We start from the raw sequence: 26,577 nt of genomic DNA on the forward strand, positions 1-26,577 counted from the left end.
CTCTCTCACACCACTGCCAATAATCACTATTCAAACTGTGCTTGTTTTTTTTGTTTTTTTGCCAATATGGACGTGGAATAGTTTAACTGAAACCTGCAGAAACCCTGAATTAGTTGCAATTTTATTTTGTTGTAGAGGCTTTGAACTCTTTATTGCCAAAGTTATATTGTGACAATGTACAGGTTTCTCATCTAAAATCAGAATTCTTCAAAATATTTTAAAGATTTGTACCTGAAACTGTCTTGGCTATGATCTACTTCACTGAACAGCTTTAGATGCATTTGGAGCCATTTTTGATTTAAAAAAATAATAAAAGTTCAGGCTCACATCAAATCAAGTTAACTCACTTATCCATGTACGAAGAACAGGACCCTGAAGTTTATCCGTTTTCTTCAAATGATCCACGTCTGGACCCGGGGAAGAGAAGAAACATCCTGACAGGAACTGCCTTGAGGTGAGAGAGATCTGTTTGTCAGATAGAAAGACAGAAGATTAAAATTAAAAGTTCACAGTTTCATGTGCAGTCACACTTTCACTCTCACCTCCCTCTGTTCCCATTTCTCTCTCGTCTCACTCTCACTTATACTCATCTTTCTCCAGTTTCCTGCCTCTTCTCACTCTCCTCGTCTTCTCGCTTCTCTTCTTCCCGTCGTCCCTCTAGACAAACGGGAGGACGCTCCTGGAAGTTTTCAGGTTCATTATCTTGTCACTCTCGTCATAATCTTACGTTTTGTCCCGTCACTCTTTATCCTCTAAGCCTGCACTTTCAAAGACGCTTTGGGCATTTCAGCTTTCATGTCATGGCGGCGCATGACATCTGCGTCTCAACAACATGTCAGCTTTGGGACTCGGAGGATTATATAACTTCAATACGTTATGCAGCGCTCTCATCGCGGTTTGCAGCACGTTGGTAGGAGGAAGCTTATTAAAAGTGTGAGTCGAAGGGAAGCTGATGAAAAAGATTTAATTACCAGATACAGTGTGTTATTCTATTCATGCTTGGAAAGTTTCCAGCTGTTTCACCTTGGAGGAAATTGCCTGGTTTGTTTTTCGTCCAACATTAAACTGAAGTCAACAGTCCTGAAATAGCTTTTTGCAAACAGTCATCAGCTGGTGCGTGTTAGTGTCACGCTGATGAGTTTCACCACATTGGACAATCAGTTTTTCAGCTCTGTTACTTGAGTTATGCTCATGCAGAATATTCCGCCTGCCTGCTGCTTCAAATTATTCACTGTAAAACAAAACCTAAAAATAACGCTGCCCTAATGCTAACGTGTTTGTTCCTCTTTGCTGTAATCTACACAGCGGCAGATGGTTTACTGGAACAATTCCCCACAGTGGAAGAAGTTTGTATGGAAAGCCTTTTGTGAGAAACAAACTGTATGTGAATCATTAATTATTTTTTTTTTAGAGGGACGGGGTACAACCAGAGGGAACTGCACAACGTTTTTACATACCTAATGACACTAAGTTTCCAGGGCCTCAATCACAGAAACTTCTTAATGTGCAGATCCTATATTAACTGTTTCTATCCAGGGTAATTAGTGATAAGACCTGATTTAGGAAAAAACAAACAAACAGATGAACAGTATCTCAGTCTGTGTTCCTATTCTAAGCCCTAAATTCTCAAAATCATAAAGAAACTTTACTAACTTTATTATAACTATTCAGCTAACAGTAACAGTAGCTAATGGGAGTTTTAGCTATTTTTGGGGACAAAACTGATATCATGGATTTTTAAAACTCCAGATATATCAGCCAATTTTCTTTATGCACAATATACAGTATATAGTAGTGTTAACTAACAGCAGCTAATGGTAGTGTTTGCTAACAGGAGCTAGTGGTAGTGTTAGCTAACAGTAGCAAATGGTAGCTAATGGTAGTTTTGGCTAACAGTCCTTAATAGTAGTGTTAGCTAAGGCCTTATCAATACTGAATTTTTGGGGCCGAAACCGATAGAGAGTAAAAAAAAACATGACAATATTCTTTATACACAATATAATATAGCCTTCAGAACACAGACTATATACATAAACATTTTTTTTGCAATGATCCCTCAATGCAGGCAGGATATTTTGTAGTTATTTGATAAACGTTGTCCAAAATTATATCAGGGTGTTGAAACTACAAACTTTCACCGGTACTTTTAGTCATAAATGACTGAGGAAAAAAACACAAAGTGAGCAAAATATGTATTAAACCTGAGTTTAAAAGGATCAAATGTACAAATATACAGATATATAGAGTAGTTAACAGTGGTCGTGTTAGCTAGCTTGTTTAATGTGGTGTATGGCAGCTCTTTTATCGCTTTGTCCAAAGTCAGTCACTGTTAGTGTTGGTCCACTATACTGTCACTTTGAAGTGCTGTTTCAATGTAGAGTGAGAATTCTTGTACCCCATATAGTGGACTCCCACAATGCATCAGGAAAAGTCATGTCCAGCTGATGGTCACTAACCAAGCAATATACCATCATGCGTTGCACTGAAAGAAAGAACAACAGCAGTGACATAATAAACGGTGCAGAAAATGACCAGACTAGTGTCCCAAAGTGTTTTCTTCACTGCATCGTGAGCTAATGTTCTCTTCACATAAATCCTTAGATAGTGAGTAATGAATGAGAGTGATTTCGTGCTCAGGCCATTTCAGCCCACTCTCTTTTATCTCTCTATTTTCGTTGTAAATTTCCCAAAAAACATCTTTGTATTTCTCTACAGATGTTACTGAAACCTCTAATTCATCTGACTTGAACTTAAGTACCCCGCTGTTGTTTGTGCTCCATTTTCTATGTTTTAATGATTAAAAAGAAAAACGATGGTTAGAAACTTGTTTAGCTCGACGAGATAAGAAAAGTAGTGTTGGTTGCTAGGTAACAGACATGAAAGTTAATAAGCAATGTTGAATTGATTATTTAGGATTTCCTAACCAGAGACGAGACAAGATGAAGTAAGGTAAGTTAGTCAGGCTTTGTTTCTGCTGTACCAAATTGGGAAAAATCCTATCTGAACTGTCTGAACCCCCGGTACATTATTTCTGGAACAGACTGATACACAAAGACATACGCATCTGCATATCATCTGTTTATTTTAAAGTAATATGGACAACATTGTGTACTGAAACTACTCTACCAAGGCGTTTGAAAGGTGATAATTACAGACACTGAATACATCAAAATGTGTATAAATAAACATAGCTGCATCCAAAGCACTAAAAAAAAAAAAAAAAAAGAAGGCATGAGCAGCAAGTACGGAAACATATTTACAGCAGAAGTCAGAAAGCCTTTGCATAAACAGGACTGTTGACTACTGGAAAACTATTTTTGAAATGTGCTATATACAGTGATTTTACAGTAAACTGAGTTCTCACTACCCAATCTTCGTCTAATGTTATTGTCATTTATAACTACTTGGTAACTGCCAAAGCTATTTACACACTAATAATGTGTTTTCACATTCAAGTATCATACAAGTATTTACAGCTTCAAATAGCCCTATGAGACATTTTAATGCTATCAAGATCTATTTAAAAACAAAAATATATAAATAATTCTGGCAAAGCTAACTAACCTAGTTACAGTAAATACTGTACGTACGAAATAGGACATTACTGTACTATTACTGTAGTTATTCTTGTACAATTTAGGAGTTTAATAAATGGGATTAACCATGCTTATAAAGATAAGCATGCAGCACCTAATAACCCACTGATCAAATAAGAGGTCTAATAACTGCAGTAAGATATTTTCATACTATTTAAGGCTGTGAACTTTTTTTTAAAAAAAGGGCCCACATAATTCAAGAAATCAGTAACAGCTTTGCACATTTGGATCTTACAACCTCAAATCTGCTCTGCTGGCGTGACTGATGAATGGATCTATGTGGCCACGGCCTCTGCAGAGGATCAAAGCTCCGTCTCTGTCCTGTCACTTAACTTTGAGGGTGTTACTTTTCCTTCGCGGCGGTAGCTCCTTCTGGACCTGACGAGCCCGTGTGCCAAAGTCCAGCGACTGCAGAGATTCTGTGATGAAGCGCTGAGTGGGAGAGACGCACAGCATCATCAGCAGCTTGGCGTCGCCACCTGGTGGAGAAGATGGAGAAAGGCAACAGGAAACAGATGTTAGACAACAATGGAAAGATTTGACTAACCTTGATTCCAAAGAAGCTGGGGTGCCGTGCAAGATGTAAATAAAAACAGTGCAATCATTTGCAAAAACCTTTTGACAAGAAGATATTTAATGTTCAAACTGACAAACTTTACCGTTATTTGTAAGACTAAGAAAGTTGTGGTATGCTTAATAAACACCTGTTTGGAACATTCAACAGGTAAACAGGTTAATGATAGAAAGATCATTTCTCCTCACAAAACTGCAATAAATTTAGGAATCACCATCACCATCTAGTGTCCTCAATTTACAAACGCTTAGTGCTGTAACAGAAAAGGTGATTATCACAGCGGTAAATATGCACCTGTCCCGTGTTGCAGGTATCAAATTCAAAACGAGTGTGTATTTAGAAAAAACAATAGTTTGTCAGTTTGAACACTGGATATCTTTGTCTTTGTACTGTATTCAATTGAATATAGGTTGAAAAGTATTTGAAAATCATTGCATTCTGTTCTGTTTCTGTTCATTTTTTCTTTATTTGTGTTCTTATTTTTTTACACAACAGCTCAACTTTTCTGGAATTGGGGTTCCTAATTAAATGCATTGTACTTTTTTTTTCTTTTTGGGTATGAACAGACATATTTATATCCAGCACATCTTCACTGAGTATTTTGAGTGATTCAGTGGTCGGGCATGTTTACGCATGTATATGTTGAATATTAATATGTGAAATCTCTCAGCTGGATGAAGATATTGTGGGATTTAACAAGTCTTTCCTTGAGGCAGGAGACACAGGATGTATGAGTCATAGGTCATAAAAAAAGAAAGAAGTGTGTGCGTGTGTGTGTGTGTGCGTCACCTATGGCGTCCTGCAGCAGATGAGTGAGTCTGCTGTTCCTGTAGGGGACGTGTGGTCTCTGCTCGGCCAGAGCTCCCAGGACGTCAGACAGAGCAGAGAGACTGCGGTTTATACAGGATGCCTCCCACCGAGCTGTACCCGAAACCCCAGACATACCTGGTACACACATGCAAACACACATACATTTTTATGCCCTTAAGAAGATTAATCTGCTCAGTGAACAGGCTTTGTACCGAGTTCAATGAAGCTTTTCCTGCATAAATAAAGGTTTAAAATAGGTCATTACAAAGACCACAGCTTTGTTTGTACGGTGAAGCATTAAGTGTGGAATAATCATCTGATATTTCACGGTTCACACACGTACAGAAAGCAGATACTATTTGAGCAGCATATTTAGCCCAAAGCAGCAACTGCAAACCGTTTGAATTTAAATACCAAACACTCGCACTGGAATTATTTCATGTCATTAATCTGTTGTTTACCATCACTGGGTCTATTCCAGGTAGCAGGTTTAACAAACTCTGACTGTAACCCTGAAGTCACACAGTCAGTGAAAAAAGACAACATCCATGGAGCTCAGATACTATGATTCATCATGGAAATATATAAATAAAAGGCACAGCCTCCGTTTTAATCCATTGGACGTAAAGATATTAATGCATGTATATGTGGACGGTGCATATTATTTTTAGAGCCTGAGTCAAAGTAGAAATAAAACACAAAGTTTTATTCACTGTTGTCCATTAATTTGTCACTTCAAAATATATGTATTCTGCTGGGGGACGAAACACAGGGGCTGGGAACTTAAAATGAAAAATATAGTTTAAGATTTAAAAATGTATAGATCAAAGACAGAGATATGACAGCAAGTTCACAATCTGATCCTGTAATGATGCGTTTGGTGATTTGCACTTTGCAAATACAGTAGATTCTAAATTCTTAGACATCTATTTGGATCGTGGCTAAAAGCATTCGGTGACTTTATTTCAGAAACTTTAACAAATGTGGGCAAATAAATTTAAACACAGTCACTGAATTGCTGTTAAAATACGTTCAGATGATATGCAGCCCATTTTACATCCTGCAGCTGCACCACAATCCTGCTCACTCTGAAATATTAACATATAATTTCCAAAATTACAGGAATTATGTTCCATCAGTGCGACCAATCACATCATGACTGATAATTATAAGTATTCATTGATCCAATGTGTCTAAAGCTTCATACTGATTTTTTAAATTTACACATTATGGGTCATAAACGTTATAATGGAACTACTTTAACAAACTGACAGAGACAGAGCAACTCGAAACGACTCAGAAAGTAGGACATGCAGAGGATTTTCTATGGCATTCATTCTCTGTATCTGTTTATGTTTTACAGAGGGTGGCCCAACAATTGATTTTACACACACCGGTATCAATCGGTACGCCGTATTGACCCATAAAATCAAAGTTCAGATACTGGGAAGGAAGAACTGGTATCAGGACATCTCTAGAGCTGAGGGTGAGCTGAAACCACTGTTCAAATAAATGACTGACAACACATAAAAGCAGCAAGTTTGGATAGTTCTAATTAACAAATCACCCACGATTTTGATTCTGATATACAGCAAACCTCCACTAATTAATGCACTGAATCGATGGGGAAATGAAACAGCATGTCTGGCTCTGTAAGAGGGAGGAAAGACAGAAGCGCGGGATTTGTTGAGGAAAACCTGCCAACAAGCAGATTAGGTTTAGTTTAAGTTGACTCTTTTTCTGGAACTGAAAACCCAGAGTTTCGCTCATCTCAGGGGTAACCAACACAGAGTTTGCACTAAAACTGCTTTCTGGTAAACACCCTAGCACAGTTTGGGACAAATGGACACTATGGATTTTACACAACAAAAGAAATATCTTAAGATTTGCAGAATTTATAAGACGGCACAAATAATTAAAGAGAAGGAGAAAGCTTTAACATAATTACTGTAATAAATCATAAAATAACCATGACTTCTCAACAGAGATCAAGGAAACGTTAAAATACTCGCTTCTCTGACAACAGCTGATCAACTTACTATTAACTGTATTTGTCACTGTCAATAAAATGTTGTCAGTTATAACTGTGTAGCAGTGTGCATGTAATAAAGATAAAGCCGAACAGTGGTACTCAAACTAGGGGGTGGACCCCTCTGGGGTATGCAGAACCACTGCAGGTGGGGAGTGGATGACCATGGGAGAAAAATAGAGGGAAGGTTGAATGAATATGATTTGTGCAGGGGAAACAGATTAACAACAGTTTGCTGATGCTATCATGCCAACCTTTATTTCAGTAAAATTCAACTTCACACTTTTGAAATTAAATCAGTTCCTTCCAGAATTATTGTTAATGATTGATAATAATTGTGGGTTGCAGGCATGTGAACTTTTTGCGGCTCCTGAAGGGGATCTTAGTGATACTACTATCCTGGCTACAGATTACTGCACGCCGTTTGTTCCTGTTTTACAAGAAAAGAAACAACCCACTGTATAAATTTAATGCTGAATTTGCAGTAAGGCACGGGGGATTAAGAATTAACTCATCAGAGCGGAGATGAGTACCCACTTGACACTTAAAGAATTTAATTTTTAACAGCAGTTTATCCACAGCATCTCAATTAAGCACATTCCTAAAGCCCCATTTTATTAATCAGACTATACTTTCCAGTTAAGATATTGCCCGGTGCATCCTCCATTATTCAGGGACCAGTATTCCCATGACATCTTCAAATTCAAAGAACATCTTTAAGCACTGAGGTCCTCTTACCGGCACATTCGCTGCCTGCCAGGTCCACCAGCTGCAGCTTGGTCCTGAACAGATCCTGTGAGATGCTGGGCCTGGGGGAGGGACACGGGGAATAGGAGGGGGAGCGGCAGGGAGAGGAGGCAGTGCTCGCAAAGAGCTCGTCAGATGACTTGCGGGTGGCGGTATTGGCACGGCGACAGCGTGGACTCCACCACTCCTTCTGGACGGAGCGCTGCATGTCCTTCTTGGCACTCTGTAGCCTGCGGGCTGAATGGAGGAGTAATAGAGTCACAACGCAAGAATGTGTGGTGTCACTTATGCTGATGTGTGTGAAGTCTGTGGGTTTACGTATGAATGCGTCTCACCCAGGGCCAGTGCGTTGGGGCTCTTTGAGGAAATGGTGAGGGTGACAATGAGGTGAGAGCGTGAGGAGTCGGTGTGGATGAGGGTGGGACAGTGAGCCCTGAGCTTCAAAACACTCCTGATGACCTGCATCACCTCAGAGGCATTAGACACAGGCCTGTAAAACACATGGAACACATATTTCATGCATTTCATTCCTTAAAGCTGCCATTATGGATGAGCGAGTCCACCATTGTTTGTATCTGTGTTCAACTAACTAAATTCTCTGCAGTCGCCAATTCAGACTAAAGGGGCAGGGTTGAAATAAATTTTAAAAAGCACATGGAAAGTTGTGATGCATTTATGGGGAAACTGCTCCAGTCCCTGGTTTAGACTATACTGGCAATGCATTGAGTTTTCTCCACTGGAAGGCATCCTAGATGGCAGTTTGTAGTATCTTTCCCATTGGAAGGTACCCTCAAGGAAACTTCACCATGTTTTGTCCACTGGAATGCCACCCTAGAGGGCATTTGTCATGTTTTATCCCCTACAGGGGCATCCAAGATTGCTACACAACTACCCCCCTGCCCAAACTCAAAATCTGCCAGTCATATTGGAACGATTATTTACAATAAAAGTTTCTATATTTATTGCTTATTAGTAAATGACAGAAGAGACTCACATCAGTGTTTTTAATCACAAGAGTATAAATAAACTTGAATTAATAAACTTCAGGGAATCAGTGAACACATCATACATAATATTAGCTACCCAGTGAGGATTTTCTGTCATCACAAGTTCAGATAGAAGCAGATCTAGCTGTTATAATCAACATTTTTTTTTTACATTAACAGTGGATCATTATGTCTATGTGAAAGGTATGAAGTCGCTGTGGGTTTGTCACTATAATTATCACCCATCTTTGCAATTCCTCTCAGCTCTCTAGAGTGTGTCATCTTTTAATTTATTGCTTTGTTTTAACGGCGCACTACTTTAGTGTTCTGGCTCACTCTCACCTCTCTCACAGTGTCGTTCACTGCCACAGCAGGCAGCTATTTCCTGTGAAAAAGTGCTGAAAACACCCTGAACGCTGAACCTGCCCAGCACCAAACAACAGACAGTCAGGGACTAGCTGGTAGTGGAGCATTTAACCACTAAAGAGCCTGACATACTCTCCTCCCCATTAAGTAGCCTGAAACAAGACTCCATATGAATGCTAATGTTGTTCCATGTCTGTGAGATGTGTAAACTGTTTGCTAACAAGTTTTCCAGATCAGCATAAATGTAGATAATATTGTGTTTACAGCTTGTCTTCGCTGCTCCAAGTGGCGCAAAAAATATGTTACAATATAGGATGAAATTATTATTGTCCACTTGGGGAGGAGGACCTCTGTAATGAGCTGAAACATCAGACATATTATTGCCTTATAAAGTTGCTATGGTGAATAACTGTGTAAACAGTTTTCCATTTACATATCCAGCAGCTACAGTATGGAACAACATTAGCATTCAGTTAAAGCTTTGTTTCTTGCCACCTTAAGAGAGTCAATTCAAGTCCAGTGTTATTACATGGCCCAATATCACAATTTGCCTCACTGGGATTTACAGTCTGCACAGTGCGACACCACCTGTCCTGCAGACCCCTAAAAGAGTAAGGAAAAAATGTCCTTTTAACAGGAAAAACATGGAAGAAAACTCAGGGAGAGCCAAGGAAGAGGGATCCCCCTCCCAGGGTGGACAGACACGCAACAGATGTCTTGTGTACAGAAAACAACAGAAAAATAACTTTAAATACATTAAATAAGGAATGTGGATCCAGGAAGACACTGAACAACTTCAGGTGTTGCCTGTGGGACCTGAGCCATACAACCTCTTCCCCACTATTTGAGCCAGGACGTCCAAAAATCCTTCTCCTTTAGCTCTATTTTTGTCACCAGCTAAGTTCTGAGAAGCACTCTTGTGAAATACCTCATAAACTGTCTGCAGTCTGCTGCTGGGCAGGTAGTAAACAGTAGATTTATCTGCTTTTCTGGCTCAAAGTGTAGTTTTGGAGAGTATAATCTGCTGACCATAAAACCACAAACAATTAAGTAAAAAGGGCTATAAAGCTCCATATATCTGAGGGGGACTCGTCGGGTGATAATTCTCTGTGAGTTCATCACTACAAGTGACGCCTTTCCCATCACACATGGTTTGATACATTTTTTATATAAGGTAGTATCGATTAATACTGAGGCAAAAATCCATGGCCCACAACGAAAATCTTTTTTTTCTTCCTGAAGAAAAATAATAAGGAGTGCTGCTCTGGGTCAAAAAATAGTGTTGGTAATATAAAAACATGAAAAATCAGGTGCTCCTCAAGGACAGTGCCTGTGGGTAGATGATAATAAATCAAACAACCACTGTCCACTCTGATTATAAATTTATATTTTTAGACAACTATTACTTTGTATTTTCATTATCAATCAGCTGGACGGTCATTGTTTGCTTCATTTTCATCTTTATAAATTTATTTTGGTTGCAAGAAAACCATCACACAGAGGAGACTGCAGTCAAACTCACCACCAAAGAACAACTAAATTGCAACTGTCAACAAAATAAACTGTACAAAGAAAGTGACCTTTCCCTTAAGACTATAATATGAAAAATATATAAAACAAAGAGGAAAAATGGCCTACATACTCTACAGAATGTACAGTAACCTACTTTAACCCAAAAATGCCAATAAAAAGAAAGTTCCAAAGAAACTATTGATTGGTGGAGCTTCTACTCCAAAATACTATTTTATGACACAAGCAGTCTATCTGCAAAATCCCACACTCTCATGACAAAGTATAGATAAACACCGTCTGCACACAGTCACCTCAGCTGTGGCTGTACTCACTCGTATGTGAGGCAGGTGACCTGGCTGGTGCCAGAGGAAGTGGTGATGACGTCCCGGCGCTGCAGGACGACGTCGCCCCGGTCATCTTTGGCCAGGAGGTCAAACACCTCGTTGTTGTACACCTCCATCACTGACACCTCCACCGTGTGGCTCTCTGCAGGCTTCTCAGAGATCAGCCTGGGTCACACACACAGGAAGAGGAACACAGCCGTGGACAGGTCAAAGTTTAAACCAATTATATTCTGTTTCAACTCTCAGAGCACATTAAGAATAAATGGATGGATGGAGGATCAGATCAAATCTACTGTGGTTTTCAGAATAAAACCATCCTCCTTTCTTGCAGTTTAGTCACACTGTCAATATCACTATAACAAATAATTTAAAAAGCGTTTTTCTGTCTCACCGGAAGAGCTCAGCAGCAGCCTTGGGGATGATACCCTGCTGTGTCTCCTGCTGTGTCCCTGAGTGCTCCTCCAGCGGCTGGGATCCCATCATGGTGTGAGTCTTCCCACTGCCGGTCTGCCCGTACGCCATGATACACACATTATAGCTGCACAGCAGGAAGGGAGATGACATGTTTGTGCTTCATTCACGCAGGGTAGTGCTTAAAGGGACAGTTCACACCAAAATCAAAAATACGCATTTTCCCCTGGCTTGTAGTGCCATTTATCCATCTAGATTGTTTTGGTGTGAGGTGCAGCATTGTGGAGGTATCGTCTGTAGAGATTTCATTTCTTGTTGGAACTACTTTCTCTCTAGTAGAGAGAAGTAATTCCAGTATATTCTACCACAGAAAGGAAGCAGCTCATACATGACGCTGCTCACAGCAAGGTCTGTGGATTATCTTGAGGAACTGGGTCATGACTTTTGGAAAGAGACACTGGTTTAGAATTTTTCAAATTTTTTTTTTTATTTTGGTGCTTTGAGCACCACACGCTGAGTGCTATTTAGTCCCATTAAATTTGAGAGAAAAGCAGATATCTCTACAGCTGATATCTCAAATCACACCAAAAGCATTAAAGGCAAAGGGAAAAAATATGTGTTTTTGAGTCTGGAGTGAACTGTCCCTTTAATGAATGTAGCTGGATGAATACACTTGAGTGGCATGTGATATAGTCCTTTCTTGTATCGTTTCACACTCACCCGTCCAGCAGGGATGTGAGGAGCGGCTTGACTTCCTCAAACACAGCATTCTGGGAATCCTCTGGTCCATGCACTCTATAAGAAACAAAATCACCACAGTGAGAAACCATTAAGTAAATTAAAATTAAAAAATTAAATAGATTAATGCACATTACATGTTAGCAGAGCTGGCCTTTGGATTTTGGTGGCCCTAAACAAGATTTTGTTTGTGCCCCCAAAACACTCCCAGGACAACCACCAAGCTGCACACGCTGTTCTTAGTCGAATGAACACCTCCGTTTTGCTTGTTAGCTATGTTACCTACCAACGCTGTCATGCAAAGTGGTGCTTTGACTTTGAATCAATTAAACTGAACATAGCCACAATAAGTTTAACCTGATAAGCTGAATAGAAAGTAATGAATGTGGCAATAATTTGAGCCGAAACATTTTTCATTAGAACAAGCTTAACCTGCGTTACCATGACTACACACCGAGTTATTTAAGCGAGAAATTCAACTTTTTTTTAGAGCACAAAGGCAAAATACTAAGCAGCAAAGCCATCAAATTAAACGATGAGTCCAAGTCCAGATAAATAGGGTTAAGGATGATTTTATTTTTAAATACTATATATACTCTTTTTAGATATATTTAAATGTCAAAATAATGACTTAATATCTCAAGTTCATCATTCTTTTGAGATACTAACTCATTATTTTAGACACTAAATCATTATTTTGAAATTCATCATAATGACTTACAGGATCTTCTTTTTTTTCATAACATTGGCAGAAATCAGCTTCCATATGAGAAACAGCTCAGGACCAGCAATGCAATGAAAATACAGTCATTTTATAGAGGAGATGAGTGTACATAATGTCGATCTAGCTGTTGGCAGCGTAAACCACAGGGCTGCAGAGTAACATTAGCTTTCATGATCAAAGCAAATTTCTATCACGTCAGCATTTCTGTCTTTGTCTCTCGCTGTCTCTCTCTTAACCCACCACTGATTATGAGCGCAGTGTTTCACTTGATGTGGTGAGCAACACAGAGGTCACAAAGCAACCACAGAGTGTTTAATTCCAGCGGCCGGCCCTGCATGTCAGTGTTTGATTTTACCTCTCAAACTCAAACATCCTGTTGTGGGCTGGCATGCCTGTTTTTATGCAATTCACCATCACAGTGTCCTTAAAAGAACAAACAGGGAGTAAGACAAAAAAAATGAAGCAGCTGGCAGCAATAAAATTAAAATCAGTTTGTTAAATTAATTTGTCTGATAAACTCACATCACTGATTGCAGAGATCACTTCTTCTGATGATGAAGGCCTACTTGAGAAAAGCACAGAATTGAATTATTTATAGCTTTAAATCTCAGCTGTCGTTTAGTATTTTAATGTTGTGGGTACTGAGAGATGTTTTGACCCACCTTGATCCAGAGACGGAGGACTGGACGTGGTCAAATGGTAAAACAGGTCGCACCCTGCAGTGAACCCTGATGTTCCCTCTCAACTCCTGCAGCAAGACAAAGAATGACAATGAAGCTCAAAATAAGTTGGATAAGAAATGTCTTTACTTTTAGTCTTTGTCAGTTTGGTCAAACTTACACACATAACAAGCATGAGGAGGCAAATACAAAACTATAATGACTCTGGTCCTCACCACCAGTGTGTTGTGGAGCTCCTTCCTCCTCTGCCTCTCTGCCCTGCACCTCTCCTTCTCCTCCTCCAGAGAGCGCTCCAGAGCTGCAACGTGAGCTTGCAAGTCTGGGCAGACAGATAATCAAGAGGAAATAACACAGTCAAAATTAAATGTGAAAAATTTACATTTAAATCTGTTGCCAAGTTTTGCAGATATCAGCCATAGAGATGTCTGCCTCCTTTAAATATAAAAAATAAGGGGTGTAATGATACCAAAAGCTTAAGGTACGATAATACCACAATAAAAAGTCGGCAACTGACACCAAAACAATCTAGATGCACGCCATGTGGCGCCACAGGGTCAGAGATCTGTTGCGTGAAGTGAATGAATGGCTGTCTGTGTAACAATCAACTCCAAATGCCAGAGGCGTCTGTTCTCTGGCGTAAATCTTTGAATTCAGGCCAAGTGTTTAATCCTGGAGCACACATGGACACACACCTGGCACCTCCATTCACACAGGACAGGCTGAGACATTCAAGAATAGGCTGGATTGGACAACAATAGAACAGTGTGGATAGTGTAGAATGATCAGGATCTTTGTGTTTAAAGATTATTTGAACATAACAAACAAAAAAGCTCAAATATCTGCTGTCATTGTAAAATATTTCTGTGCTTTAAAGCCTTCAGAACATTTACTGACTGCATTTATTTAAATTCAAACACTCACAAGGTACCTAAACCAAAGTTTCCAGACTCTCAAAGCCTTTATAATCACACCTAAATTGTTACTGTAATGCTATTGAAACGTTTTTGGTGGATGAAGCACCAGGTTATGTCATTCCTGGTCTAACATTATAATGTCCACATTACAAGAAATAACACCAATGCCATACATTTTCACACAGTAGCCTAACATAAGGTTAACCAACCAACCACTGCACAACCAGATCAGCTCATGAAATATAAATTAGCTCAAAGTTTGTGGGAGAGAAAGTCTCCCACTGGTTTAAATTACCACCCAAATGGATAAAATATTTTGTATTCTGTGCAGGCTAGACACATTTTTACATTCCTCCTCAACTCCATCAGCTACAATCAACAATAAAAGGTCAAGAAAAGCCATTTTGTTTGGAGCAGCTTGCAGCAGTACGTACAGCACGTGCTCAGGCTTATGAGGGCCGAAGCACTGGACAAGATCAGTTTTCACCAATCAGCAGAGCCATGGTGACCAGCTGACTCTCGGGACTGCACAGAACAGGACAGTCAACCTTGGACAAGCTCGAGGGGCGGGGCGAGAGAGAAGAGGGGAGGGGAGGGAGGGACGGTGTGAGAGGATTACCAGCAAACACACCGTGATCAAGATACAGCCAGCAGGTTCTGTAATATGTAAACCAGTTTATAATGGGGAGCCACAGAGAGAGGGAGTGAATGTGTGAGCAGAACAGAAAAGTGAGAGGTAGAAAACCTGACACCAGAAGAACGGATCCAAAAATAATCCCTCCTGAAGTAATGAATTCAAACATCAAATAATTTCTAACAAAATATGTCCAAAAAAATCCTTTTCCTTGTATTTGTTATCAGAAAATCCAATCATGTTTTGCTAACCGCACCCAAAATGTAGATTTTCTAACCCCAAACATCTATATGCAATGATTAGTCAATTGTCAATTTGGTGGACTGAAATAAAATTAGTTGCCAACCATTTTGACAACTGATTAATCATTGCAAGTCATTTTCCAAGCACAACCTCTTCTGGTTACAGCTTCTTAAATGTGAGGATTTGTTGCTTTTCTTTGTCATTTATGATATCAAATGATGAGTTTTTGGGTTTTGGACTGCTGGTTGGAGAAAAGAAGCAATTTGAAGATGTAACATTGGGCTCTTTTTTGACAACTAAATGATCAACTGCAAAAAAAAAATCATCTGCAGATTAATCAATAATGAAAATAGCTGCAGCTCTACATCATCTGACACGATGTCAGAGATGCTACATCTATATTAATTTACAGTGTCACACACTCAGGTACTTACTCTGAACCTCGTCTCCACGGTGACCATTAAGAGAACAGCTGGCTTGCTGCACTTTTTCCAGTAGCTGCTTGCTCTGCTCCTCCAGCTCTGTGGCAAAACTCAAATACACTGCAAAAACTTCACTCAAGTCCTGCTTCACAGCCTGCCACAAACACAGAGAGGGAGAGAGAGGACACGTGTAGAGCTCTGTGTGTGTCTTTCTGAGTTTACCCTGTCCTTTCTTGACTTTGGACACTTTTTAGAGAAACATCTTAACAAAACAGCCACAAAGACAACTCACGTGAACGGTTCACATGTCAGTGCATTTGTACCTGGACCTCAGGGAGCAGTTTGGCGAGGGCTGAGCGGGTTATCTTCTTTGCATTCCTCTGATGCTGCTCATCATGGTTCAGGGTCTTGGTCTCATCTTCCTGGTCCCGACGGAGTTTCCCCAGACACTGAAAAGGATCGAACATCAACATACTTATTCTGCACTGCTCTCACTTCATTCTTACTTCTTTAGGCAAAGCTACAGTATGACTAACAGCTGAAATAAGATTACCCCTAACTTGTATCATGTGATATATTATTATGAAACTGAATTTTAACACAATACACGATGCACAATACACTGGTTTGTTCATCATACATACAAGACGGTTTGTTCAAATGTTCCTTACTGCACAAATAATGAGAGAGATAATAGGGAAGTATCCTTATTCCAAAGACCTGTACAGTCACAGCTCTGATGCTGAATCATCAGTAATTGTTATTGAGCTCTGTAGAACCACCATGGACTATTTGTTTTATAGGAGGTGAATATACAGTAATAATCAGCATTAGACTTTTACATTTGAATGCTTGGCTGCTCACCTGAAAGTGTTTAGTATTAATTAGTGTTTTAATTGCCATAGCACAAAAAGCACAGGTGTAATCAATTACATAATGGTGTTTAATTTTATCCGCCCCAAAGAGTCACGGATGTGAGCCAGCATGCACAATATCAGAATCAGAAATACTTTATGGATCCCCAGAGGGAAACTGGTGCTGTTACAGATGCTCCCATTCAAAAAATAGAAAAATATGTAAACAGAGATATTAAGAAAACAGAACCGAAGAAATAGTTAAGATACAACAAGTTTGAAAAAGGAATAAAGCTAAAAAGGTGGAAAAAATAAGAAAATGAGCAGGAGGAACTGCAACAGGCTTGCACGCATGGTCGACACATGGCACTCTAATGTGAAAGATCTTTTTCACAGCAGTCATTTAGTCATGAAACAGTAGGATAAACACAGGTGTTACCAATGATATTAAAGGTTCCACGATTCAACTGGGACTCAACTGATCATGTCTTATTATGAGTTAAAGACAGACAGGTCAGTTCATTTAAAGAGCAACAAACAATGAATTTATAAAGAGGTAACACTTAGTTAATCATGATCACAACATTTGGAAATCAACAGAATGCACTGCTGTGACTAATCAGTTTTTTGGCTTGTCATTTTAAATGAGATATGAACATTAATTACTCTAGTCACGATGATTGAAATACCTTAGTTGTTGCATTAATTAACTTATTGCTCTTGCATTAAGTCATGCATGAGATAGCTGATATCATAATTTCTTTACTCCATAATATCAGCATCAGCTCCAACAATCCAGCATTGGTCAAGCCCTAAATTGAGCGATGTTTCAATAATGTAACAGTACTTGTATTTGAGTACAGATTTCCAGTGCTCTTTCCACCACTGTCTACAACACAGACACACACCTGAATAGAATAATCAGGAAGGCCAATGGGTTTAAGCCTGGCAGTAATGAATGGCAGAAATCTTCTTACCTCTGCAAGTCTCAAATGAAGAATAGCATTCTCTGTCTCCAGTTCCAGTATTCGCTCCTCTTTAGTCTAAAAACACAGTAAAATATTAGAACTAGTCTCAGTATTATACTGCATATATGCGTGCAGAATTATTTGGAAAACACCAGTGGTTAAAATACAATCCTTCAGAAACTAACTTCACCCTTCATTTAACTGCAACTTACCCTCAGTTTGTGCTCCAGCAGGTGTACCTGATGTGCAAATATTTGGTCCCTGTTTATAAAAAGAGGCATTTTTTTTTTCCTCAAAGAAAACAGGCTGGTAGGAAAGAGAGTGCGGATATCCTCGTCCCTTTTCCTCCTCAGCTGATCAAGTAGTGTCCTCTCAGGTCATATAATCCGATTAACAGCGGTCAACAACAGCTCTCTCAACTCTGCTCACCTGTCTGCCCCTTCAGAGGGGAGGAGGTTCACAGCTTCCAGTCTGGAAATAAAACAAAACAGACACTCATGCAACCTGTTGCTACAGCAATGTGTCCTTATAACGTTGCCTGACAATCATCTTTACAACTGTATAGCTTTTAATCTGTAATGTATACCTAATTAAACGTGATGTGTATTCAAACTGTAGCTGTTTAACTTAATTTTGACCGTTGATGTGGAAGAACACGGGTTCAGCACACAGGTGTCGTTAATTAACCATTGGGGACTCCGGAAGTAGGTTAGCTAATTGGCTAGCAGCTAAGTTAGCTAGGTTGGCTAACATAGAGAAGCAGCACAGGTGGAAATTAACTAAGTACATTTACTGAAGTACTGTACTTTAGTACAATTTTAAGGTACTTGAGTATTTCCATTTTGTGCTACTTTATGAGCCTACTTTAACTCCAGTACATTTGTTTGATACCTGTAGCTACTTTGCAGATTAACATTAATAATACAAAATTATCAACAAATACTTAATGATGTATTATTATGGCTAAAAAGTACGACTTTATTGATCCCTTGGTAAGATTTACAGGTATATATTGTATAGTTAAAAAACAGAAGCCCTAACTTTAACTTTCCAATAATATAAGACATTAGCTACATTAGCATACATTTAGCTTAACTTCATCTTGTTTTTGTTTGGCCTCACCATTTGGATTTCAGTTGTTATATTGCCTCTGAGTATCCTGCTTTTGCTTTGTCTGTCAAAGCACTTTGTTAACTGTTGTTTTAAAGGCGCTATATGTAAAGTTATCACAAATAAAGTTATTATTATGATTATAAAAACAGTATTAGTACTTAGAAAGTAATGTGAGGGTCGTGTCAAGAATGCAACCCATGATTTGCGAAACTCTCGCGAGATTTGTATGCGTTGTTTTTCATCGCGCACATTGTGCAAACTAATTGTGTTTCATAATGTGACAACACAAACTTTGGCGAGCTTCAGGGCACATTAAACTCTTGGTCAGGGTAAAAGAAGGCTTGCGTTTTTGGTTAAAATGATCACTCTCGCGAGATCTTTTGCGGGTCTGGGGTTCCCTTCTAGACACGACCAGATCAGAGCACTTCTTCCACCACTGGAGGGCAGGAAAGCCTGTGAGAACCGATGGGCCAAAAGGAAGAAATGAAGAAAAACACTTCCGCGTTGTCGCATTTAGTCCACCTCAGCCTTCAGTCAGGCTGTCAGTAGTAGGTTCTATCACAAAATGACGAAATTAAAGGACAAAAGACGAGAGAAAATCAGTGTCGCCACTGAGGTAAGACGTTGGCACGTTGCTTTTAGCTAGCTAGCTTGTAGGTTAGCTCTTTAGCTTGCTCTTGCTTCTGCATCTGTCATCGTTAACCGTTCAGTTTACACAAGTTTCATTCATTCACTGACTCACTCGCTGTCATGTCTGGCGGTAACTCCCTCGGTTAATGTTGTCCAATCTAAATGTCCTGTCGTATGTCACCTGTGTTAAATATTGTAGATTGACCGTTTGGAGGAGCGGCGGGCCCGTTGCCAGGACAACCTGGAGAGGGCAGAGTTCAGGAGCAGGAAAGAGAAGCTCTCTGACAAGGAGAGGTGAGGATGATGATGGAGATTTTAAAAGACACCTTTAAATCAACGTGTCATTAGCGGGTGTCAGCTCTCAAAGATAAAACCTGATGATTGATTTTCTCACTTTGTGGCTTGTCCAGAGATTGAATAGTACACGTCTTAATGGTGCTGCTTGTCCTTCTCTCATCCTCTCTGCTCCACAGGCAGGAACTGGAAGATGAAATGGCAATCATGAACGAGAGGGTGCAAAAGTTAGGTGAGTCGATAATCATAAAATGCTCCTTCAGTCTGCACACATAATATAGGCATCATGACATGTCCCTCTGGCCACACATCCTGCTGAATAACTACCCAAGTGCTGTCCATTTACCACTGATAAGGTCAAATATAACAACTAGCACCATGTGTTTTTTTCACCTGAGGCTTAGAGGGTCCTGAGAATAACTGCAGGGGGACACCCAAATTATTGGTTGATCAAGTGTGACTGTACACAATAACAATGAATCCAACATAGCAAAGATAAATCAATCTATTTGTCAAAAATGTAAAAGATTTTTTTTAACAAGAGGCTAACTAGTTTGCTAAATATTACTGAAATATATTGGCCTTGTAACTGTATCATTATGCCAAGTGTGCAGACTCTGACATACACTCTACCTCAGAAACCACAATATTCCACAGTTCTGACCGAACCAAATCTGACTGACACTGTTACACTATTACAATAAAAAAAAAAAGAACAGTACCAACTCTTCAAATGGTCATTTAAAATTCATAGTAAAAAAAAACGGTATACTTTGGCCTTTAGAATGCCTTTGCCTAAGAATTCAAATGAAATGCTTTGGCATAATCTGTCATGTCAGATGTTATTATAGCCAATATTTGTCAGGTATACTTTCATTTTTAGAATAATAAATAACAATATACATTTCCCATTATTGGTCAGTAATTTATCAGCCGCAATATTTATCATGCATCCCTAATAATAACAACAACAGGAACAGGAACTTTATGTCATAGAAGTGATTTTGTCTGTTACCCCTGAAAAATCACAGAAAGGTGATTAAAGTTTCCATCAGGACCATGATGGAAACCTTCTTTACTTATTACTGTAATACATCATTCAGTGTTGCCACACATTAGTCCCTTTCCATCAATTTTGTTTTTCTTTTCTAGACAAGGAGCTGGAGTCGTTAAGAGGAGAGAATCGGAAGAACATGCTGCTTTCAGTCGGCCTGCTGATTATCAGCGCTCTCTTCTACTACATCTTTTTTTACAATGAAGAGGATTCATGATACCAGCTGGTATCTTAAAGGGATCCACTGTAACGCTCTTAAAGGAAATCGCCTCTGGACAATGTTGTTGTGAGATAAAATATGAGGACACAGAGATTCAATACTGTGCATGTGAAAACTTTCAGAGCTGTATTGATGAAATACCTCAGTTCTTCCTCTAGATGGCATCATTGTCATTTTCTTAACCCCTCTGGTTATTATACTGAGTTTATCTGTACAGTCAGAGCCGCACTACAGCTTCTTCTTGGACTGCAAAAATTGGTTTTATGCATGTCTGAACCTTAATTATGGCCTTTACTTTAAATCTGTCAGCAAATATTGTTGTCTGTACTTGGTCAGTCAAATGTTTTTCCATCACATTGGGAATCTTTTTGCATATGTAAATGCAAGCAAGTGTATAATTTTCTCATTGTACAGGATTATGTGAACAAACAACGAGAAAGAAGACTGCTGTCTTGTCTTAACAGCTCTGACTTTGGACATTTATACACGTCAGAGGCAGGTGACACAGGATGGTATCACCTGCAGCTCAGTAGATTTTATAACAAGATCTTTTCACCAGCTTGTATACAGTCAGTGTAACAGTTTTTCACAAATAATGGATAAAATACAACGTGCTACAAACAAACCTTGTAATATTGCTGTATTTTATGCAATATATTGAAGAGATGCTTCATCAAATGGTGCCAATGAAAATATTTGATACATTTGGTTTTCTTCTTAAGTGAGGTTGTACAGTAAGTTTTGTTGTTACAACAAACAGAGAACCTGAAGAATGTAAATTTTTTTGTTGTTGTTTTTATACTCATGCTGGCCATGCATCCATCTGCTAATAAAAGCTGAAAGTTCGTAAATGATTTTTTAATACAAATATAAAAAATAATGAGGGAATGAGAACTGGGTCTGTTCCACATATTAAACACTTTATATTGAATTTGAAGGCATAGTTTAATTATCTGGAATGCATAGCATTAAAAACAACTTTTGTATATATCTTTTTTCTCCTATGTTTCTATGTTACTTCTATGTTTATGTTTCTATTATATTTTCAAAATAAATATACCAATATACCAGTTCATTTACAACCCCAGTTCCAAAATAGTTGGAACACTGCGTAAAACATAAATAAAAATAAAATGCAATGATTTACGAATCCTTTTCAACCTATATGTGGTGAGTGTTGTTAAAAGAAAGATGACGTGGTAAACACGTCTGTGTCCCAGTTTTTTTTTAAACATGCTGCAGGCATCAAATTCAGAATGAGTGTATATTTGCAAAAAAACAAACTTTGCCAGTTTGAACATTAAATATCTTGTCTTTGTATTGTATTCAATTGAATATAGGTTGGAAGGGATTTAATAATTCATAATTTCATTCTGTTTTAAGTTATGGTACACAAACACAACTCTTTGGAATTCAGCTATTATTTTAATTTCTAAAGTCATTTCGTGAGTTTTAGCTTCAAGTAGTGGGCGTGGCTAAATGGCTTGACCGCGCTCCTTAAGCGTGCCACGGCATGATGCTGAATTTTGATATTTTGCCATGACGTGGGAAGTTTATGTAACTTGACACTTGTTTGATAAGAGTCCCGGAAAATTGGCAGGCACATGTTCATGCATGCATGTTGTGCATGAAAAAAGGGTCTTGGAGCCATACCCTAAACCCTACAGGAAGTCAGCGATTTTGAATTTAATGGTCATTTTTGATGATTTTCAGGCATTGTATTTTAGTGAACACCTCTTACAGAATAAACCAGATTGACTTTGAAATCAATGTGTGCAATCTAGACTACTTTGTGATCAAAAGTTATCAACAGATTCGGCTATTGTTAAAGGGTGGCGGCAAATTTCGATGCTTCACCATGAAATAGCGCCACCAAGCGGAGACAAGAAGTGATACTGAACTCTTCCCTGCAGCGTCCAAAACACGTGACACTTCGGAGCTTTTTTTCAATCCGGTTTGCGTCCTGCAACGAGGCAGCAGTCGCCACACGCCTGACGTGCATCAAACCAGACCAGCTCAGTGAGCGGACGTGTTTCCAAACAGAACACTGGAGGCAGAGGAGGTGTAATTTTTCACCCAGTGACACAGTCATGATGTCAATAGCGAAGTGCTTGGTTTGACTGAAAAATCTCAAGGCCTTCTCTCTCTTCTTGATATTGATTGTCATGGCTTTGTCTGTAATAACTCTCTTAAAGACCTGTGACATGGAATCATTTGAGTCTCCCTCCTCTTTATTAGCCATCCTCCCATTCAGGGCTGAAACAGATTTGATCGGTGCTGTTATGATGTTCCCCTCACCTCGATTCCTCTGGTCAAACTGTGTCATGCAGAAAAAGTGTGTGACTTTGGTAAATCAATGACTTGTATCCCATTGTCTGTTACTATTCTAGGCTGAGAAACATTTCCTGACTGTTCTATCACCTCTTCTCAATAGGCCGAGAAACAAAATTAAATCTTTAAATTAATTTGATTGGAATAATTTATTGTCTTATTCTTATGTTTGTGTGGCTATTTACACCCAGGTGAATATAGCCTAGCATGGCAGAGACAGTCACCAAGGTGTCTATAGTCAACAATGCTAACTGCACCAGAAGTAGAATAGCCAGTGTGGCTATTTGTACCTGAAGCCGAATAGACAATGTGGCTATTTACACCTGGATGGAATGGCCAGTGTGGCTATTTGGTGTATAAAAGCTAGCATGGCAGAGACAAGCACCCAGGAGTCCATAGCCAACAATGCTATTTATGTAAATAGTCATATGCGCCTATTTTCACCAGGATGCAAACAGACACTCTGTGAGATATATTAGGGGGTTTTTTTTTCGATGATATTTGTTGGTGGGAACAATTAATTGTTGTCTCTCTGTCTTTTTATGGCATTTATTGACACTAAAAACAGAATATAAGCAGTCTCATCTTTTTTTTTTTTTTTGCTTTGGTTACACAGGGGAGATCTAGTTGTGATGGCAATTCGGTTAGATATATAAAAGGACAACACAGCAAATAATTGTTTGTTTGCCCTCTCCTCCTACACACTCTATTATCACCACCACAGTCCGCGGCACACCTACACACTCTCAATCTTCATCCCCAGGTAAAACAAATGTAAACAAGCCCATTATGCAACACTTCTGTTGGATTTAAAAGGTGATTATGACCACTGAATGTATTCAAATATTCATTTTCACGTTGTGGTTGATATTATCGCTCATTTAAAAACATTCTCAATGCACACTTCAGAGGTGACGAGTAACAAAGTCACAAATTAGTCTGACTATTTTGGTAAGCACTACTGCTATTTAGTGCTTTTGTTCAATTCCGGGCTTGACTTTTGAATACTTTTGAAGTGTTTGCTCTTAGTTGTGATAACGATAACTGAAAACTGAAATGATTGTGGACTTTCCTTGAATTATCCTTACATTTGATCAACTGCGGTACAATTGCTCTTCCTAAAATACAAAAAAGGGAAAAGTCCTTCTCGCTTGAGTCTGTACTTCCTGCGCAGGCAGGCGCTGACCTTGTGTGCCTGTGATGACACAGTGTGTTAAGTGGCCTCAAGTTATGAAAGTCCAAATTTCAGTAGAGGTCTGACTGTGCGCCAAAATGCCAGATGTCACTTTGAATTCTTGGGGCTCTGAAGCAGAAGGATGTCTGAGCTCACCTGCTGCAGGTGGAGGTTCAGTGTCTGCGCTCAGGTCAGGTGTCATTACGTAAATTTTGGAGCAGTTGTTCGGTCATCTCTTCAGGTATTGAACCTGCTGCCCTTCTTGACCAGTTAACTCGGACCATATTACATCATAAAGGTACCTTATCAAGTGTTTGGTAATATTTCAGCTGAATTTAATGTGTGTCTTGTATGCTGTATAAACATCTGTACACATTATCTGGCTACATGTGTACAGTCATTGTATTGTCTGGCAGTAATAGAAGCATAGTGGAGGATTTCGGTTTTCATGCAACTTTTAGAGAATGAAAATAACAAAATAATGAGTACACTGTAACAGCATTAATTTTACTTTTAACTCTCCAGAAAGAATACACAGTACACAATTGCATAAATCTCTGACATAAACTGCACTGTAACAAGAATGCTGTGAAGATTTACAGTAACTTACTGGCAGCAAGTAGCTGGTAATTTGCTGTAAATACATTTCACAGTAGGATTACTGTAAACCTAAGTACACAGTACTACAGTATGACAGTAATAATCAGAGTACTGTAATAGTTATTGAAGTAATAATCAGCATGCTGTATTTTTTTATCACAACACTAATTCAATTACTGTAAAAGGCATTACTGTATTCATTTTTAATACTATTAATTAATAACTGTAGAATAATTACATACTACAAAATGAAGACACTTTTCTAATCACAAAAGTTGAATTTGTTTCATTAATTCATTGAACTTTTAGATACTTAAATATATTTTAAAAAAAACATGTTAAAGTGTTTAGTTTGGTGTTTAGTGTTTAGTTAAAATCACTGCTGAATATTCTCTAAATGAATAAGTGTCTGTTATGCGACATGCAGCTGTGCATACTCTGATTATGGCTGCTTTCTTCTGACTAAATCGGATTATTGTCAAAGTTTTACACTGGTGGCGGAGACGTTTGAGCGTGCAACCTCAGCCTCCCTCTTTCATTCTTCTTTGTGCATATCCAAAGACATGTTGATAACAAATGTTTAAAATAATGTTTGAATGTAGTTTTGTTGCTCCCTCTGATCACAAATGTGAGATTTTCTTTTGTGCATGTATCTCTAACCTGCAAACTGTTGACTATTTGTTTTGTTTACAGCACAAAGCAGAAGAGGCTGTGTGTCACAAACTGCTGCAAAATCCCAGACTGAGACATATTTTGGATTTGCTGTTTAAATGTTCAAAGATTGCTCCCTAAAACCAGAATAATACCAGCATATCCCATATGTCTTAATCAGAACATGCTCCATTCAGAATAAGGCCCAATTCACAATATGCAACCAGAATATGCTGTTTACATGAACTTAATCAAATTCAGAAAATTGTCATGTTCCAAATATTAGTGGAAAACTAGTGTGCATGTAAATGCAGCAACTGATGTACATCACTGAAGGCAGTGCTCTTCAACAGGGGGTCCGTGACCCCTATAGTGTCTTCAGTTACTGCAGGGAGCCTCCAATTTATTTATTTTAAAATAAATGGGATATCTAAGGCTAAACAGAGAAGAAGTCTCTGCTAATTTTATTTGTTATTAAATGTTAAATTATTTTTCTATACCATGCCTTGTATGTTATTCCTCTATAATGTTTTTCTATGCCTTGTTACAATTTTTTTTATAAATAAAGTTTTAAAAAATTCTGTCAGCCATCTTTGAAAAAATATGTAAAACAAAAAAATGGTATCCCATAGCAACAACAAGATCAAAGATCAAAGATCAAAAGATCAAAGTTCTGATGATGTCATCAAGTCAGTTCTGGAATGTTGTGCTTTAAAAGGCTTCTCAGAATCAAACCTTCATCAGACACGAATTTCACTGTCGAGTATCCAGACACGAATTTCAACGTCACAAGTTAGGAAAGAAGTTTTACAAGTTCAAACACGAGTTACAATGGAAACAACACAAAGTCAGAGAAAGCAGAGGAGGCAGAGGAGAAACAACGCTGAGATCCATCAGCAGACTCATCAAGTCAAGGATTTCGCCACCAGACGCCTTGATTTCTACCTCCAGTCCCTGG

The 26,577-nt window shown here is 38.8% G+C and overlaps 2 protein-coding genes across 3 annotated transcripts; one reads left to right on the forward strand and one right to left on the reverse strand.

Moving 5' to 3' along the window:
* Positions 1 to 3,769: 3,769 nt before the first annotated feature.
* kif25 (kinesin family member 25) lies at positions 3,770 to 18,326 on the reverse strand. Of its 2 annotated transcripts, none has more exons than XM_084737457.1 (16): positions 18,139 to 18,326; positions 17,765 to 18,023; positions 17,562 to 17,627; positions 16,054 to 16,179; positions 15,743 to 15,884; positions 13,733 to 13,836; positions 13,500 to 13,585; positions 13,360 to 13,399; positions 13,193 to 13,260; positions 12,096 to 12,170; positions 11,356 to 11,502; positions 10,953 to 11,129; positions 8,092 to 8,246; positions 7,748 to 7,993; positions 4,960 to 5,115; positions 3,770 to 4,075 (listed from the first exon to the last, which is right to left on the reverse strand). In XM_084737457.1, exons 2-16 carry the CDS (start codon positions 17,831 to 17,833, stop codon positions 3,921 to 3,923), a joined length of 1,812 nt encoding a protein of 603 aa, XP_084593583.1. In that variant the 5' UTR covers positions 17,834 to 18,023; positions 18,139 to 18,326; the 3' UTR covers positions 3,770 to 3,920. The 2 variants fall into 2 exon arrangements, with proteins under 2 accessions (XP_084593583.1, XP_084593582.1); XM_084737456.1 differs by having other exon boundaries at positions 13,360 to 13,402.
* A 764-nt stretch (positions 18,327 to 19,090) lies between these two features.
* On the forward strand, positions 19,091 to 21,709 carry ccdc167 (coiled-coil domain containing 167). Its single transcript, XM_084737593.1, has 4 exons — positions 19,091 to 19,281; positions 19,495 to 19,589; positions 19,769 to 19,821; positions 20,742 to 21,709. The coding sequence occupies exons 1-4, from the start codon at positions 19,231 to 19,233 to the stop codon at positions 20,858 to 20,860; spliced, it is 318 nt and encodes a 105-aa protein (XP_084593719.1). The 5' UTR covers positions 19,091 to 19,230; the 3' UTR covers positions 20,861 to 21,709.
* The last annotated feature ends 4,868 nt before the right edge of the window (positions 21,710 to 26,577 follow it).

This window comes from Lutjanus erythropterus, chromosome 15 (genome assembly GCF_056507025.1).
Source record: "Lutjanus erythropterus isolate fLutEry1 chromosome 15, fLutEry1.hap2, whole genome shotgun sequence".
Lineage (NCBI taxonomy): Eukaryota > Metazoa > Chordata > Actinopteri > Lutjaniformes > Lutjanidae > Lutjanus > Lutjanus erythropterus.

Coding starts and splice junctions, on each gene's coding strand:
- kif25 (XM_084737456.1), bottom strand. CDS start 17,833: ATGCCTCTTTTTATAAACAGGGACCAAATATTTGCACATCAGGTACAC. Junction 17,628..17,764: donor TGCTGGAGCACAAACTGAGG/GTAAGTTGCAGT, acceptor CTGTGTTTTTAG/ACTAAAGAGGAGCGAATACT. Junction 4,076..4,959: donor TCTGCTGCAGGACGCCATAG/GTGACGCACACA, acceptor CTTCTCCACCAG/GTGGCGACGCCAAGCTGCTG.
- ccdc167 (XM_084737593.1), top strand. CDS start 19,231: ATGACGAAATTAAAGGACAAAAGACGAGAGAAAATCAGTGTCGCCACT. Junction 19,282..19,494: donor AAATCAGTGTCGCCACTGAG/GTAAGACGTTGG, acceptor TAAATATTGTAG/ATTGACCGTTTGGAGGAGCG. Junction 19,590..19,768: donor AAGCTCTCTGACAAGGAGAG/GTGAGGATGATG, acceptor TCTGCTCCACAG/GCAGGAACTGGAAGATGAAA.